Source organism: Lycium barbarum, chromosome 2, assembly GCF_019175385.1.
Source record: "Lycium barbarum isolate Lr01 chromosome 2, ASM1917538v2, whole genome shotgun sequence".
NCBI lineage: Eukaryota > Viridiplantae > Streptophyta > Magnoliopsida > Solanales > Solanaceae > Lycium > Lycium barbarum.
In genome coordinates this window covers 144,659,290-144,676,590 of record NC_083338.1, presented here as the reverse complement: position 1 = coordinate 144,676,590, position 17,301 = coordinate 144,659,290, and the positions used below count along the sequence as shown (strand labels likewise).

Sequence of the window (17,301 nt, the reverse complement as noted above, 5' to 3'; positions counted from 1 at the left end):
AGACCAGCAATATGAGGAGCATAATTTAAAGACCACAAATATGAGGGGCAAAATTTAAAGACCAGCCCAAAAGAAGGGCAATCCAGCGCAAAAAAAATGGAAAGAGAAGGGGTAAAACCAAGTAAATGGGCTGGATGGCCCAAGCCCACGAAAGGCCTAGAGCAGTCACTTCAAGCATCTACATCCATGTTCCAAATTCCAAATCACCGAGCTATAGCAATAAGCGGTGAAGATGACGTTTGCTACGGAAAAATGTACATCTAAATTGTAACGTCTCCCTTCGTACATATCTCTTTCCTCAAGCACATGGTGTTTGTTTTCTCCGTTTCGCAACGATGATCTCTATTACCTCCTCCGAGCTTAACTACCTCGTTTTCCGCTACCTTCAAGAATCAGGTCTTTTTTCTATGTGTATTTTTAGGGTTCAATTACTAATTGCTACTCGCTATTTATATTTGAGAAAATTCGTCTTTTGTTTCGATTTTCAACTTCCTGTTTTACTAGGTTTATAGGTTTTGGTTATGATATACACCGTTTGCTTTGTTTTATGCACGAACGCTTATGTAACACTCTCTTTCGTACCAACGAATGCTTTGTTTGGCGTTTTTAGCTTATGGAAAGTTAATTTGAACAATTTTCGGAGCAATCCCACAACACACCCGACTGTAATCCCACAAGCGGGGTATGGGAGGATAGGATGTACCCAGACCTTAACCCTACCTACCTTTGTGAGGGGTAGAGAGGCTGTTTCCGATAGACAGCGATGGACCCAGGATTTAAGGGTCGTGTGTGCAACTAAAAGATAATTGCGTTTAATATTATCATTACCAAAATTGAAATGCTGAGCAATAGGATGGAAACCGGTCTCCTGCCGCCCGAGCCTTTAGATTCCGCCTGGAAACCAAAGCACCCAGCTGTCTTATTGGTTTGCAGGGTGTTTTTTTAACATTTATAACCAAATTTCATATATTTCTTGTATAACTACACCTAATTTATGTCGGGTTTAACGGGTGCTGAAGCACCACTAAGTTGCACATATGTACGCCCCTGCCGATAGGCACTCGGCTCCAAAGAGATGTAAGCAATGTAGGATTGTAAGAAAAATAATTAATTGTCGCGGTTACTAAAAATAGTTTTCTCAAATTACTTGCCGTTTTAGAAGTTCAAGGCATAATTAATTATTTTTTTCTCCATTTTACCCTTAGTAGAATTTTGTCATTAATGGAATTGACACATAATAGAGTAAACATTTAGTGGAGAGAGATTATAACTTAGACATAAATAAGGGTAAAGTAGGTCTAATATCCCTTCCAATTAATATTTTTTAAGGAGCGTGTAAAACAAAAAAGCGACAATTAATTGAGACGGAGGGGATTAGTAATACTCCTTGGAGATTAAGAAACTACGTGATAACTAAATAAAATTACATAAAGAAGAAGAGGCGGCGGCTTCCACGCACAGTGCAACACCGACTAACCTTGTACCCTTATCCTCGTTGTCCATACCTTCCAATCTAAGGTCATGTCCTAAGTTAGTTGAAGCTGTGCCATGTCTTGTCTAATCACTTCCTTCCAGTTCTTCTTCGGCCTACCTCTACCTCTTCCAGCTCTTGCCATAGCCAACATCTCACACGTCCTCACTGGCACATCCTTGCACCTCCTGTTCATATGCCCGCGCCATATCAGTCTTGCTTTCCTCATCTTGTCCACCACGTAGGTCACTACCTCCTTGGCCTGTTTAACTTTATTGGGCATATCCATCTAAGTATCCTCATTCCGCTACCTCCTCAGTCCTCACTGGAGTAATTTATATTTTTCGTGTTAAATTTTGGATATTGTGAAGATATAGGAAAAGTACTGTCGGTTGCAATTATCCCTGCTTGGCAGACAAATACATCTTAAAAATGTTAGTTAAACATACATCTTAAAAACGTTTAAGATATTTTAAGATAGAGCCATGAAAGCAGGGGCGGAGCTAGGGACCTTTGCCAAAAAATTACATTGTATATATACTGCATAATGAACCCCCTTGACATAATTGTGAAGCTTGGCTCAGTGGTTAAGGGGGTTCAACTTATCTTTAAGGTCGCAGGTTCGAGTCTTGCTCACTGCCGATTTTTCTCTTTTTTAAGCTTTCCCCAGCTTGCATGCATAAGGTATGGCCCACGATTTCTTTCCCAGCTTTGGTGATTTAAGGCCCACGATTTCCTTCCAAGCCTTGTATCTATTAAGGCCCATGATTACTTTCTCATGTGAAAAATCCAACTTAAATGATTTCAAGATCCTTTTGTCCCAAAATATGAACATAATGGTAGTTCCTAAAATAAGTTGAAGAAGATCGTTATCCTTTTTTTTTTTTTTCCCCTTGAATTTTGCATTTCGTAGGAGAAATAAACTACAAATGGCCAGCCCAGGTATATAGTTCCTTGTTTTTACATTGTAGATATCTTATAAAAAGATATTTATATTAATACCATAATTTTTGGATTATTTCCATAGTAGCAGACTTTACAATTAATATACCATATTTAAACAAAATCCTATCACTTTTTTAATAATTAGGGATTACGTTAAGATTCTTATTATTTTGTTCCTCTTTCTCTCTCATTCATAAATTTTATCAGTCTCTTTCCCGTTCAAGAACTTTGGCGATTTTCAAAGATAATATATGATTGAAGGGGCACTAATTCGGAAAAAAAAGAGAGATTAAAATGAAGTAAAACACTGCAAAGTGAACAAAATAAAAAAGCGCAAGTAATTTTAAGAAGACCTTGATGGAGCAGGGCAAAAGTAGAAAGAGATGTTACATGGCGGCATGACAAGGCGAGCTTAAATTTAGCGGGTTAAGCTTAGTCTGACCCACCCCGTCCCGTCCCGCCCCGACCCGAATCTCACCTTTTATCATGTTGTAATTTTCGTGTGTTACTTCTTTATATTTTGAACCCCCTTGGTAAAAATCCTGTCTCTGCCACTACACAGAGGGAGTAATTTCTACTTTTGAAACAGTGCCAAGAAAGTTGACTAACTTCGAGAAGGCTCTGAATGTAACCTGAAGTTTTCAAGCTCTAATACCTGAAATCTGCTAAAGTTTTGTTTCCATGCTTGTGACCGGCTATGGAGCTTCCTGTTGTCTTCCATTTATGTTTTGGTCCTTGGTTGTGATGTTGATTCTAAGATTGTAAGTTTGTGGTTATTCGTCTGCAATAATGGAGTCTGTACCAGGTAGAGATTAGAGCACCAATTGTTGCTAAGCAATCAGTCGGCAAAGAAAATACTTTGAAAAGGAAGTGGATGTTGTTCTTTATAAATAACAATCCTCAGAGTCTTTGTTATGAATTCCCCTGAGAAATAGAAAGAAGCTGTTTAATTAAGGCAAGTTTAGAACCTTGCATGCTCAAATTCTTCCCTCTGTTATTAAAGGGAGAGACGGGGAAAAGAGACAGCTTTATAGGGCTTCAAGCAAAGGACAGTATTATTTGTAATCCTGTGCCATTTTAAATTGCTTTGGCATGTAATAGATCATGTTCGTTGGATTAAGGCAAACTCAATGTTAGCTATCAATTAATGATTGTTTCGTACACTTCCTATATTAATGGGTTGCAGCAAACCGGAATTTTCACCAGAAAATGTGTTTAAAAATGATATAATCTGACCTAGCGCAAAGTTTCTGATTTATCCAATGTGAATTAGTGCAGAACCACATAATGTCAGTTAGTTAGGGATGATTATTTTAACTAGTTAAAGATAGGATGGCTAAGTAGTACTCTTACATGTGCATGTTGTGATTTTCATTTAGGCGCAAAATAGTTGCTGGGGTTGTAGTATTGTGTTGGTTCGGTTAATCTAGAGATATGCCCTCATTGTCTTGGGCCTTTTCTCTTACTTCTCCTTTATCCACGACTTCTGTTGTTCTTCAGTTTTTTTCTGATATGATTAAATTAAGTTTCAGAACATCCATTTCTATTAACTTTGTTGCTACAATAGACATATTTGGTAAAATGAACCCTTAGTGCTGGGTCTCTTAGGTGATCATGTTTGTATCTTCTGTCTATTTATTGATTTCAGTCCAAGTTCTCTTTATTAATGTTTTCATAGTCTTTCGGCACTCTTGGTTGTGTAGTTTGTCATCTTGAGTCTCCTGGTTTTCTGACTTCTTTACAGGGTTCACGCATGCAGCATTTGCTTTAGGATATGAGGCAGGGATCAATAAGAGCACAATAGATGGAAATTTAGTTCCTCCTGGTGCTCTGGTTACCTTTATCCAGAAGGGAATTCAATATCTCGAATTGGAAGCAAATTTGAGCAATGTAAGTGCAAAATTTGTGATGCTTTGATGTTTGTGTCCTGACTTGTAGGGGTGGCAAATGGGCTGTTTGGGCTAAAGTTGGGTGGGTCAAGATGGGCTGGATCAATAAATGGGTCAATGCCCAACCCTGCCCAAAGCTTGCTTGGGCTAAGATGGGCTGGGTCAAGATGGGCTAAATGATGGGTCATAACCCAACCAGCCCAACTCAACCTACTTTTAAAACATTTTGTGAAACTAAAATTATTGATATTCTTTGATTGCAAATATTCTCTGGCTCGTGCTTTTCCAAATAAACGGTGTTTTGAAAATCAAATCTAAATACTTTTTGGAAATAGAAAAATTAAAAAAAATAATTTAAATTAAAAAAATAGTAAATAATATTAACAAAAGATTACAAAAAATAAAAAAAATAAAAATAAAATATTTTAAAAATGTAAAAAAAAATAAAAAAAAAATAAAAAAAAATAAAAAAAAATAAAAAATTAAATAATGATTAAAAATAGTTAATCATGTTTTGTAGCTTTTATACTTTTGAATGGAGAGCAATTGATGGGTCAATTTGGGCTCATTGATGGGATTGTATGGGCTGATGATTTGGCGCAAATCAGCCCATCTTCAAAATCACTCTAGGCCAAACCATTAAAGCTTGGGTGGGTTGGGCGGGTCAAATGTGTTTGGGCTAGTTTTGCCACCCCTAGTCGTGAGTTCAAGGTCTTTTTAGAACTTCCAACTGACTGATAATAAATAAGGCATGCAGGATGACGATATGGACGAGGACTTCCAGTTTTTACAACCCATTGATCTTATCACCAAGGATGTATATGAGCTACAGAAAATAATAAAAGAAAAAAAGGAAAAGCTTCGGAAAGATAAACCTAGGGGAAAGGACAAGGATAACAATGACCATGAGAGGGAGCATGAACGGGAACCTGCTATAGGACCTGCTAGGGATCCTGTTAAAGAAAGAGAGAAGGAAAAACAACAGAAGGAAAAAGAGCGAGATCGAGAAAGAGAAAGGATTGAGAAAGATAAGGAGAGAGAAAAAAATAAGGAGAAAGAAAAACCACGTGAGGATCTTATGGACATGAGACCCAATGGAGATAAAGAGATTGTTAGACATGAGGAGAATGGAAAGGCTGGAGGTATGATATTTCTATATCTTCTTGCTTGCAAATCTTTACAAACTTTACTGCTAGACATCCTGGAACATACATGCATCTGATACATTTGGTCTGAACTTTATTAATCGTGTTAATGCATAAAATTTCTACTCATCTGACTTTTTGGAGTTGCAAAATAGTAGATCCAGAGCCCATGGAGATTTGCACAAGCTCAACCTCCTTGCCATGTGAAATCCTAAGTTCTGATTTACTGGTTTTGGAAGGCCATACATCCGAGGTGCGATTAGATACTATCTATAACTCCTTAACTCAGTATCACTCTCATTTAATGATTTGATTAACTTTGTTGATATCAGCATGACAATATTTGTGGTTCTTAAACTTATGGCAGGTTTTTGCATGTGCCTGGAGTCCAGATGGTTCACTTCTTGCATCTGGGTTAGCACATTAGTATTTCTTTTGATGCTGCTCTTATATAGGAATCAAGTGATATTTCATTTTTATTCTCCTGTCTCCATTTTGCGAGTTTTAGCACTTTGGAGATGATCATTGTTCTTTTCAAGACCTAGTATCTAATTGATCTCATAAATCCCTTCGAAACCACTTACCCTCTCTGGACTACTTTAGACTTTATCGAGTATTGACATTTGCGTGTTAGATGCATTTACCTGGTTCATACATCAAACCTTTAATAGTCGGGTTTTGTATTGTTAGATGACCTTTTTTTGTATTGTTAATAGTCTTTTTAGAGGACTTATATTGGTGGTGGTGGTGGTGTTGCGTTGTTAGTTGTTACTATTTTTGTTTTGTATATATTTAACTGAGTCCTCACTTTTGGTTTTATTTGGTATTATGATGACATGAATTGAGCTTAAATAGAGAAGTGAGGATTTATATAGTCAACCCCAACTTGTTTGGGATTGAGGCATAGTAGTTGTTGTGTACGTCAAATGTTTACTATAAAGGAGGATGTCTTGTTTAGGGGGAAGTGGGTAACCTTCTATAGTTATATTATTTAACTAGTAAACACCACACCCTGGGGAAAAGGCATACAGTAGAGACATTCTAAAAGGATTTTGTCCAGGAGTAGAAACATAAGCCCCAGAAGTAATCAGGTCCTATATATGTGACAGGGTAAGGGCTTGTTGGTCTTATCAAATCAGCAAGTCTTACTATTAAGGAGGGGGAAATAAATAATAAATCGCTATCGTGTATATACCTATAGAGGAGCGTGTCGTACTTAGATGGTTGGAGATATTTTTGAGGACAACAATTTGTATTCTTAAAGAAAGCCTGCTTTTCAGCATGTCACTTATCAACATTTGAAGGCTTTGCTTTAAATTGTACCTTAAATTAGTTCATTGAAGGAAGTATCTTTGCATTGAGAATTTTGCTATGATATTACTTCGTGTGATTAGTACCTCTTTCAGATTTCTTGACCACAATAGATCTCTTCTTGTGGCTCAAGTTCTCTACTCTTGTCACTAGAATGGTACTATTGACTTGTATGTTCGCAGTTAATAATATTGACATCTAAGGTAATTATTCATTTAAAATTGAGACTGTACTGCACCTAAATCTTGAACAATATGACTTACTAATAACCAAAATCTTGAATGTCATTACTGTGTGGTACATTTCTCGGTACACTTCTTGAGTTCAGTGTTCTAAATTGTAAAATCTTTTGCACAGGGTATGCTACATCTAAAGGTCAAGACCAGCCTTAAATTATTATTATTAGTATTTTACTTTTTAGCTAATTATACGAAATCCTTAATTCAGGTCTGGAGATTCTACTGCTAGGATTTGGAGAATTGGGGATGGTCCTTGTAATTCCCATATGCAAAATGGGCCAGTAAATGTCATGGTATTAAAGCATTTTAAAGGTCGAACAAATGAGAAAAGCAAGGATGTCACTACACTTGAGTGGAATGTAAGCTTTTTGTAGATTGTTACTGGCCATCCTTTTTATTTGTCTTTTCTACTTTCTGTATCTATGACTTCTTTATTGTGTAGGGCGAGGGAAACCTACTTGCAACAGGTTCTTATGATGGCCAAGCAAGAATTTGGAACCGAGATGGTAAGCAATCTTCTTTTAACATTTTCTTGCTGTTGAACAATGGGGTGTGACAAAATGCAAAAGTAAAGTTGGTCCTGACGATATTGAGTTTTATGAGACACCATTGAGTGGTAGGAGATATAGTTCCCTATTTTTTTATGCCTTTTTTAAATATCATTGAGGGAGTGAGTAGATCATTTTATTATTATAGCATCAAGAGGATGCTGCTTTACAGCATCTGCAAACAACAACTACGCCTCAGTCCCAAACAAGTCAGCTATATAATTCTCACTTCTTAGCTGTACTACAATATACACGACAACTTATAGAGTGAAAGTGAAAGCTCTAAACCTTTCTGGAATTGCTAGCATTTTCCTGTGACGGACCGGTCTTCCTAAAATCACTTTGCTATTGTAGTAAACATCAGTGCAATTCATCCCTCATTTCTCCTTTTCTTATTCAACTTCCCTTTCTAGAGCGATGCACTATCAGAATCCTCGTGTCCAGCTATTAAGAAGGCCTGCGATTTTTTCCCCTGAAGGACTATGATGGTCACAGATTTTGTTCTAAAAAGCATGTGAGAGAACTGATTTATTATCCACCAATCTTCATAGAATTGTTGAACATCTACCATCTTGAAAGGATAGTTGTAAATATATACTAGCTACAGCAGCTGCCTGACTTATGCTACTCATAAAGGGTAGCCTCCTGCCCATTAGTTTTCAGCCTTGAGAGAGTTGTGAACCACGTCTAAGACCAAAAAGATAATGTGCATCAGGAGGTTTCTTCACTCCAATGAAAGTATAGTTGAAAAAGTATACTACCTATAGCATCTTCCCAACTTAGCCCTAGGGTGTGTTTCAACAGCAAAGATTGTATAACACGAGATGTGTTGTAGGCACATGTCACGAGGTCGAATTCTATTGGTTATTAAGTCTAATATACAAGAGGAGAAACCAGATGGGCAAACCTATTATCCACCAAATTTTGAAACTGGTTATCAGTAGATTTCATGATTATAACCCAAATCATAATCTCACTTACTTCCCTTTCCACAGTTGGAAAAAGTATCCTTCTTGATATAGACTATTCTTAGTCATGGTTTGGTCAACTTCAGAATATGTTGAAATTATCAGACTGGTTTGTTGTTTCATTCAAAAGTTTAATATGTTGAAATTATTAGACTGGTTTGTTTCATTCAGAAGTTTAATATGTTGAAATTATCAGACTGGTTTGTTTCATTCAAAAGTTTAACTTCTGTTAAGGTCTTTCCTTGCTTACTGTGTGGGGTACCTGTCTCATCTTATGGCACTGAATGTCTTCTGCTGATAATGATTGATCTTACGAGTCACTTCATATCCAGGGGAACTGGTAAATACTCTAATCAAACATAAAGGGCCAATCTTCTCTTTGAAGTGGAATAAGAAAGGTGATTATCTCCTTAGTGGTAGTGTAGACAAAACTGCAATTGTGTGGGATGTAAAGTCAGGCGAATGGAAGCAGCAATTTGAATTTCATACAGGTGCTTTTCCTTGTTCTGTTTTACTATTGTCCTAATTCCTAAACTTTTCTGCCATGATACAGTTTGGTTTCTCTTCCTTGTCTAATCATTTATATATTATTGTATTCCAGCTCCAACTCTTGATGTTGATTGGCGAAACAACAATTCCTTTGCGACCTGCTCCACTGATAACATGATTTATGTTTGTAAAGTTGGAGAGAGTCGGCCTGTCAAAACTTTCTCCGGGCATCAGGTTATATTCCAGTACTTTTTTTTTTCGGGGGGTGGAATATTTGTTCAATATTTTGTTACTGTTGCCAGTAAGTATTTTATTGGTGCTGGTGTACTGTGCACCTTTGTGAGGGGAGATGAGAGGATGAGAAGGGCATAAAAGAGTCGGCCTGTCAATATTTTTTTTGTTTCTTTTTTTCAGTACCAGTTTCTCAAAAAATGTTCCGGGCAAAAGCCTAAATGTGAACATTATCCTAAAATATGTGTACCACTATTGCCTCGGTTGAGTTACCTGATTATTAAGATGCAACCTGTATTTATGGTATCTTTATATGTCTTTGTTGCATGTGATGTTTTAATTGTAGCTACACATATGGTATAATGAGGTGATAGGCTAAAGAATCTTGTGACCCCTTTCTCTGGCCATGAAAAAGAATTGGTTAGGCTGTGCGAAGATTTCTCAAGCAAATGCATTATCATGCAACTGTGCACTTCTCAGACAATCATTTCCTTACCTTCTATTTGGAGCTTCATCTTATGAGTTGTGGTTCTATTATTTTGTGTTCTAGACCATACATACTATTTTTGCGAATTTAAGTCCCATTCAAATGCAAACTTTTAGCATGCTAGATTGTAAGAAACACCAATTTTTAGCACTCTTTTTGTGAGCGTTGTTAAAAGTTTTTATCTTGTGATTGCAGAGTGAAGTCAATGCAATCAAGTGGGACCCTTCAGGATCCTTGTTGGCGTCATGCTCTGATGACACCACAGCTAAGGTAATTGCTAACGTACTCTTTCGTTAAATTAATAGCAGGAGAAGTGTTTCCCTCACAGGTCTCAGAAAAGCGGTGATTATGGCATTCTTGTTACCTGGTCTGCAATAATTGCACTCGTATAGTTATCCAAATTCTGAATTTAGTCGTTACAGATTAGCTGATACAAATGTCTCTAATTTTTTTTTCTTCTGATAATTCAGCTGATCATTTTTTATTTCTCTCTTGGGAGTCCTGATTGATATCTTCTATTCATGTAACTTATTCAAATAGTTGAACGTGACGTCTTGCATCTGTAACGGATACATACTAACTAGGTCTTGCAAAGATTTTGATAAGTTTATTTTCTAATAATCAGTAAGCTCTTCCTTAACCTCATAGAAAACTACGTCTCAGTCCCACACTAGTGGGGTTCACTATATCCACTTTGCTCTATCTTGGGCTTGTTTCATTTCACTATGCAAAAATTTGTCCTTTGAGGACAAAGTAGTTCTCTCAAGCTAGGGATTCTCTACATTTCACACCAGTCCCTATGCTGTCGGACACCTTTGACATTTCATGAAAAGAAGAAGTTATCATGCTTAACCTCTTCAATTAAAAAAAATGCATTTCGGCCTAGATTCCTGAATACTAAATCAGTAATCCCAAGCCAGTTCAAACACATTCCAGAACTCCAGTTCCTGCTTTATATAAATAGATTTTAGTGTAAGAAGAGATTGCATGGAACTTGATTCACATCTTCACTTTAAGATAGGATTTCAAATTTGTTGATTCTTGAATCAATGTTGATTGATGCTGTGTAAAATTGGTGGATGACTCTTATCCCCTGTGCAGATATGGAGCGTGAAACAAGATGCCTGCTTGCATGATTTCAGAGAACATTCCAAGGTGCAGAATACATATACAAATAGGAATTTGAATATGTTGGTTCTCTTTTCCTGATTTTGTTTGATTCACGTAATCAGATCACACATCAGTTATTACGGTATTCATTTTTTTAGGAGATCTACACCATCAGATGGAGTCCAACTGGCCCTGGTACAAGCAACCCAAATCAACAGTTGTTGCTGGCAAGGTAAATATGCTACAAAGATCAGCCCTCAGGGGTTTCTGGCTTATCAAAACCTATTGCCACTGATCTTACTTTGCATGACCTACTGTTTCTACCACAGTTGTCTGTCAATTGGTAACCTCGAGGTCTCCTTCCTATAAGATCTCGTCCCATGATTGTATTATAATTTTTGGGTTAAGGGATGACAGTTCTCTATATTACGTAGTTTCTGGTGATCTATAGAAAACTAACAAAGCTATTATCGTTTTAAACTTGTTTTCCTCCTTGTGTCGTGTTCTTGATGATACATGGCTGTTTTACCACTTCAAGCTTGTTTTCTTTTCTGTGATTCATGGTGAAGATGGCAAGTTAATTATCCAAACTATTAAACCAATTAACTCTGTCTTATCTTCGAGATAGCCTTCAAATTGAGTCCAATCCTACTCTTATTTTCCTGCACCTTAAAAGGTAGTTATTTAGTATTGGAGTGAAGCCGAGCGTCTTTCGGAAATAGCCTCCCTATCTTCCGAGATAGGGGTAAGGTCTGCGTACACTTTATCCTCCCCAGACCCCACATTGTGGGATTTTACTGGGTATGTTGTTGTTGTTAGTATTGGAGTGAAATGGGTATGGGTATATATATATATATATATATATATATATATATAGAATTAATAGGATGAATATAGTGGATTAAGATGGCTGAAATCAACTACTAGATTGGGATTGAAGCATACATGGTTGATTCACTTATTTTTATTTTTTATTTTTTAAAACATGGGGGAAGATGGCTTCCCGCAAACTTCTCACTACACTTGTTACATTTCATAGAGCTACAATATCTCCAGAAATATATGATTTGCACATTAGGAGTTCTATAATGGCCCCTACTCTTGCCTTATAAGTGTTGTCCCTGTGATTTGCCTATGTCCTCATATAGCTACCTGCATGTAGAATGTTGCGATGGATGTATGGGCACACCAGGCGAGATAGGATTAGGAATGAAGATATCTGTGATAAGGTGAGAGTGGCATCAGTAGAGGACAAGATGCGGGAAGCGAGGCTGAGATGGTTTGGGCATGTGAGGAGAGACACAGATGTCCTAGTGCGGAGGTGTGAGAGGTTAGCTATGGATGGTTTCAGAAGAGTTAGAGGTCGGCTGAAGAAGTATTGGGGAGATGTACTTAGACAGAACATGGCGCAGTTCCAGCTTGTCGAGGACATGACCTTAGATAGGAGGTTATGGAGTACTCAGATTAGGGTAGAAGGCTAGTAGGTAATCGCAGTTTTGATCTATAGTCTGTTGTCCTTTGATTCTTGCTACTATATGTTGTTTTTTGTACTTCGATTATCTTATTTATCTGTGGTAGATACTGCTTCTTTTTCTCAGACTGCTCTATCTGCTTTATCATGACTTTTTCGCTTTCGTTAGTTTCATTTTCATTTTGCTTTGAACTGCTTGTGCTTATCTGACCTTTTTCTCGTCGTGTTTTCTCTTGACCCGAGCGTCTTTCGGAAACAGCCTCCCTATCTTCCGAGATAAGGGTAAGGTCTGCGTACACTTTACCTTCCCCAGACCCCACATTGTGGGATTTCACTGGGTATGTTGTTGTTCTATAGCTACCTGCATGTAACATTGTCTATAAAATAGGTTAGGTTTGTCCGATTGGCTTCATGCTCTATATCCACCTCTGAGGAATAATCCGAGTACAAGACAATGAGTACCTTGTTTTGTTGTTCTTCACTCTAATAATTTTTGTGCCTACTCTTTCCTCCAAACTTTTTATTTCTTGTGCAGTGCCTCGTTTGACTCCACAGTGAAGCTATGGGATGTTGAAATTGGCCGCCTCGTCCACAGCTTGAATGGCCATAGGTAATGGATATAATTCTTTATTATGATTTTTTTGTTTGACACACTTGTTTGACTTCACCCTTCTATGATTTTTTTGTTTTGCGTGGTGAACTATTGAATTCTTTTGATTATTTTTATAACTAAAATTGAATCATCATTGTTATTGCTACAATTGGTGTACTAGTATTTACTTTTAGGAGATGCCTTAAGGGATAGAGCGGAAAAGCAAGACAATTTCTCGTGTCCATCTTTAAATATTTCTATTGTTATTGTTATGTGAATGGGTTTGTGTTAGTATTTATTGAGGTCTCTTCCATTTTAAACCCAGGGATCCTGTCTACTCTGTCGCATTTAGTCCAAACAGTGAGTACTTGGCAACTGGGTCATTGGATAGATGCTTGAATATATGGTCTGTCAAAGACGCCAAGATCATAAAAACGTACAGTGGAAATGGCGGAATCTTTGAAGTGTGCTGGAACAAGGAAGGCAACAAGGTCGCAGCTTGTTTTGCAGACAATGTGGTCTGTGTCTTTGATGTTCGGATGTAGGGGTTGAGGAACAAACATGAAAAAGTTCATGTTGAAGATAGGCGAAATCCATGCACTTGTAACAAGCAATGTGTGAATTTGTGACAAATGTCTGCTTAGTCGCATGTAGAATTGTAGAACAATTGGTATTCAAATCGTATTTATAGCGTGTTGTAGATATGCCGGTAGGATCATGGCACTGACCTAGGTTTAGGTTTTGGGACAGCTGAAGCTGTATTTATACCATTGTACTGTGTTGAAGTGAGGAAGCTGAAGCGTGTACTGTCGTAACTGTATTTGTTGCCCAAATGCTGATATCGAGTTACATTAATTGTATTTTCTCCTCCAGTTTCAGGTTGATGTTCTACTGTTAATTCTCTGGGAGCGCGGGTTCACCTCCCTCTATTGCAAACCCAGTTTAACTATGAGTGAGCTAGAATAGTATAATGGCACTCAAACCACATAGTTGGCAAAGTACTAGACCTAGACTTTCCGTATTTCGGCCTTGATGCAAAACGAGTCCTCTATAACATTTAGAATTTGGACAGATCACTTGAGGTTAAGCCTCATGAGTAGGGAACAGATCCCTTTACATAATTATGCAGTAAAGTTCAATACATGGTTAGATTATTGCCATGTGTCGAAAAAAGAAGTGACGGTTGAGATTCATTTGTTGATAGACTAAACAAAAATAGACATATTCTAGTCTTTAAGGAAAAAAGAGATGCGAAGTAATGACATGAGCTTTCGCAGCATGTGTTACCCAACAGGTCCCCAGTAACGGAAAGCTTCATTTTGGAATCCGCGACTTAAGTAGTACAAAAAAAAAAAAAAAAAGTTGAACCAAACTAGTACAAAAAAAAAAGAGATAGAAGTAGTTTTCACGCAGGAAATTCGTGCGTTAAAGGAGCAAGACTCAAATCAGCTTTGGCCTTGCACGCATGTCTGAATTAACCTTTCACGCACATAAACTGTGCGCGAAAGGCCTCCCTTCCCCTTCACCTTGATTTGACAATGCATTATTTGACCGTTTTAACACGATTTGTATTGCACACCATTTTAATGTGCACTGTAAGCATTGATTTGACAACACACCACGCATGACAATTTCAGGAATCTATGACACATAAAGTCTTGATTTGACAATACGTTATTGCATTATTTGACCGTTTTAACACGACTTGTATTGCGCACCATTTTAATGCGCACTGTAAGTATTGATTTGATAACACACCACGCATGACAATTTCAGGAATCTATGACACATAAAACCTTGATTTGACAATACGTTGTTGCATTATTTGACCGTTTTAACACGACTTGTATTGCGCATCATTTTAATGCGCAATGTAACACCACGCATGACAATTTCAGGAATCTATGACACATAAAGCCTTGATTTGACAATACATTGCTGCATTATTTGACCGTTTTAACACGACTTGTATTGCGCACCATTTTAATGCGCAATCTAAGTGTTAATTTGACAACACACCACGCATTACAATTTTGAGTGGTGTATTTAACTTGAAGGCTTGGCGAGTGAAAAACTCATCAACTTCAATAGTCTAAGTCTTACAAGTCATTAAAAAAAAAATCAAACTTCATAGAAAAAATGTCTCAAAATGCTTCAACTGTTAAGGTTTCACTATTTTGGGATGGAGATATCGTCGAGGACAATTACTCCATTCGTTATAGTATCAAACCAAAAGCCCATGTTAAATTTCCGACAACTTTAAATTATGAAACACTTGTCAGTTACATGCACAAAAGAATGAAAACTACACCCACTGAGTTTGGAATCTCAATAACTGGCAGATATCCACAAACAATATCAAACGGTGTAGTGCGTTATGGCATGCACAATATCAACGATGATGAATCTTTGAGTGATTATTTGGGATCGCCGGAAGAATATCGTGATTTAGTATTCATTAATGTTCTTGAGATGTCTATTGAAAAGATACCTCGAGAAGAAGTCCCTCAAGTCCAGCCTATTCATGGTAACACTTATGGGGGCTTTAGTTCTTATGGAGACATTTTGAGTGGTCAAGTGCCGCTGGAAAATCTAAGCCCACAATTTAATCGAGCTTACAATGAAAATTGGTAAATATGAATTTTTCATATTATTATGTGTAGTAGCACGTGTTTGTTGTATGAATTGGTAAATAACCAGTTTTCAAATCTTTATAGGAACTATTCTTAAAACTCGCCAGTGGTACCAAATATGGATGTTGGTCAATCCTCTCAGTTCGGTGGAGTTGATCATTCTCCACACCATGACAGTGCTTATGAACGACAGTAAGTTCATCACCTTGATATTAAATTATCTGTATATATATATATATATATATATGTTACTTTTCGTGTAGGAGGATGAATGCACTTGATAATGAAGATTTTCCTAATTATTATGAGTCATCATCAAGTGATGACGATGAAATAGCTAATAATGCAGAGGTAACCGATGATGAAGATGATGATGATGATCCTCAAAGCCAAAACCAACAAGAACCAATGCACCACCATGTACCACCACCGATGGCTGAAAACCCAGCTTCTGAAAGCCCAATTCAGTGGCATTCTAACAATATCCCTTATCTTGACAGCCTGCAGAGTCGTGATAATGCATTTGTCTTCACAATAGAAGATGATGATAGTCGCCAAAAAACCTAGATTGAACCAAAGGATCTCAACAAAGATCGATGCTACCTTGCAAAGGGAATGTTGTTCGCATCCAAAAAGGCGTTGCAACGGGCTGTCAAAATTTATTGTTTTAAGGACATGAGGGAGTTTAAGGTTGATCAGTCAACCTCAAAGATATGGAGACTAGTTTGTAAACGACGGTATCAAGGCTGTGAGTGGTTGCTTCGGGGAATTGTTAAGCCTGATGGTATGTGGGCTATCACAAAATTTCGCGAAAGACACACTTGTGATATGGAAGAAAATCGAGCAGATCATTATAATTTAGATACAAACATGATTGCTCAAGTATTACTTAAAGACATTGCTGAAACGCCAAGGTAACTTATCCTACCTAGTACATTATATGTCTTATATCGATTAAAAGATCATTACTAAATGTTGTTTGTTTAAACTTGTGCAGGATCCCCATCAAAGATTGTATTCGAAACGTTCAAACCGTATATAGTAAAACTATAAGCAACAGAAAGGGATTTCTCGGGCCTAGACGCGCTTTTGAGATGGTCTTCGGAAATTGGCATACTTCTTTTCAATCGCTGCCAAGGTATATGGCAGCTCTACAACATTTTAATAATGGTACTGTTGTAGAGTGGCGGCTTATAGAGGGTAAAATCTTCAACTTCGTATTTTGGACATTCAAACCATGCATTGATGGTTTTGCTCACTGCCGACCAGTGATATCCATAGATGGTACGCATGTATATGGTGCCTACGACATCAAGCTCCTAATTGCAATAGGAATGGATGCCAATGGGTCAATATTTCCTCTTGCTTTCGCAATTGCCGCTAACGAGAGCAACGACACATGGGGGATCTTTTTGACCCAGTTGAAAACTCATGTTATTAAGGATCGTACCGGCATATGCGTGTTGTCTGATCGTCATAAAGGCATATTGCACAATATGGCTAATTTATCGGGGAGGGGGGGGGGGGGGGGGGGCAGCCTCCCTTTGTTTACCATCGATATTGTTTAAGGCACTTGAAGGCAAATTTGCAATCAACGTTTCACAATGGCACTCTAAAAAAATTGATGTGGGGGGCTGCGATGGAGCATCAACAACGAAATGGGCTGCAAAAATGGATCTGATCAGGGCAGTGAGTGATCCCGCATATGTTTGGTTGATGAAGCTCGAAGTTGAAAAATGGACGCTTCATGCTGATGGAGGCAAAAGATGGGG

General features: G+C 37.6%; 1 protein-coding gene across 5 annotated transcripts; it reads left to right on the top strand.

The window, feature by feature from the left end:
• Nucleotides 1-195: 195 nt before the first annotated feature.
• Nucleotides 196-13,780, top strand: LOC132627811 (WD40 repeat-containing protein HOS15-like). Of its 5 annotated transcripts, none has more exons than XM_060343393.1 (14): nt 196-396; nt 4,161-4,306; nt 5,063-5,447; nt 5,609-5,703; nt 5,818-5,864; nt 7,209-7,359; nt 7,443-7,506; nt 8,849-9,007; nt 9,118-9,239; nt 9,919-9,993; nt 10,825-10,878; nt 10,992-11,065; nt 11,996-12,317; nt 12,840-12,901. In XM_060343393.1, the coding sequence occupies exons 1-13, from the start codon at nt 336-338 to the stop codon at nt 12,312-12,314; spliced, it is 1,752 nt and encodes a 583-aa protein (XP_060199376.1). In that variant the 5' UTR covers nt 196-335; the 3' UTR covers nt 12,315-12,317; nt 12,840-12,901. The 5 variants fall into 5 exon arrangements, with proteins under 5 accessions (XP_060199376.1, XP_060199375.1, XP_060199378.1 ...); XM_060343392.1 differs by having other exon boundaries at nt 5,606-5,703; XM_060343395.1 differs by lacking the exon at nt 11,996-12,317 and adding an exon at nt 13,222-13,780 and having other exon boundaries at nt 198-396; nt 12,840-12,914.
• Nucleotides 13,781-17,301: the final 3,521 nt, after the last annotated feature.

Coding starts and splice junctions, on each gene's coding strand:
- LOC132627811 (XM_060343392.1), top strand. CDS start 336: ATGATCTCTATTACCTCCTCCGAGCTTAACTACCTCGTTTTCCGCTAC. Junction 4,307..5,062: donor TGGAAGCAAATTTGAGCAAT/GTAAGTGCAAAA, acceptor TAAGGCATGCAG/GATGACGATATGGACGAGGA. Junction 7,360..7,442: donor TCACTACACTTGAGTGGAAT/GTAAGCTTTTTG, acceptor TTTATTGTGTAG/GGCGAGGGAAACCTACTTGC.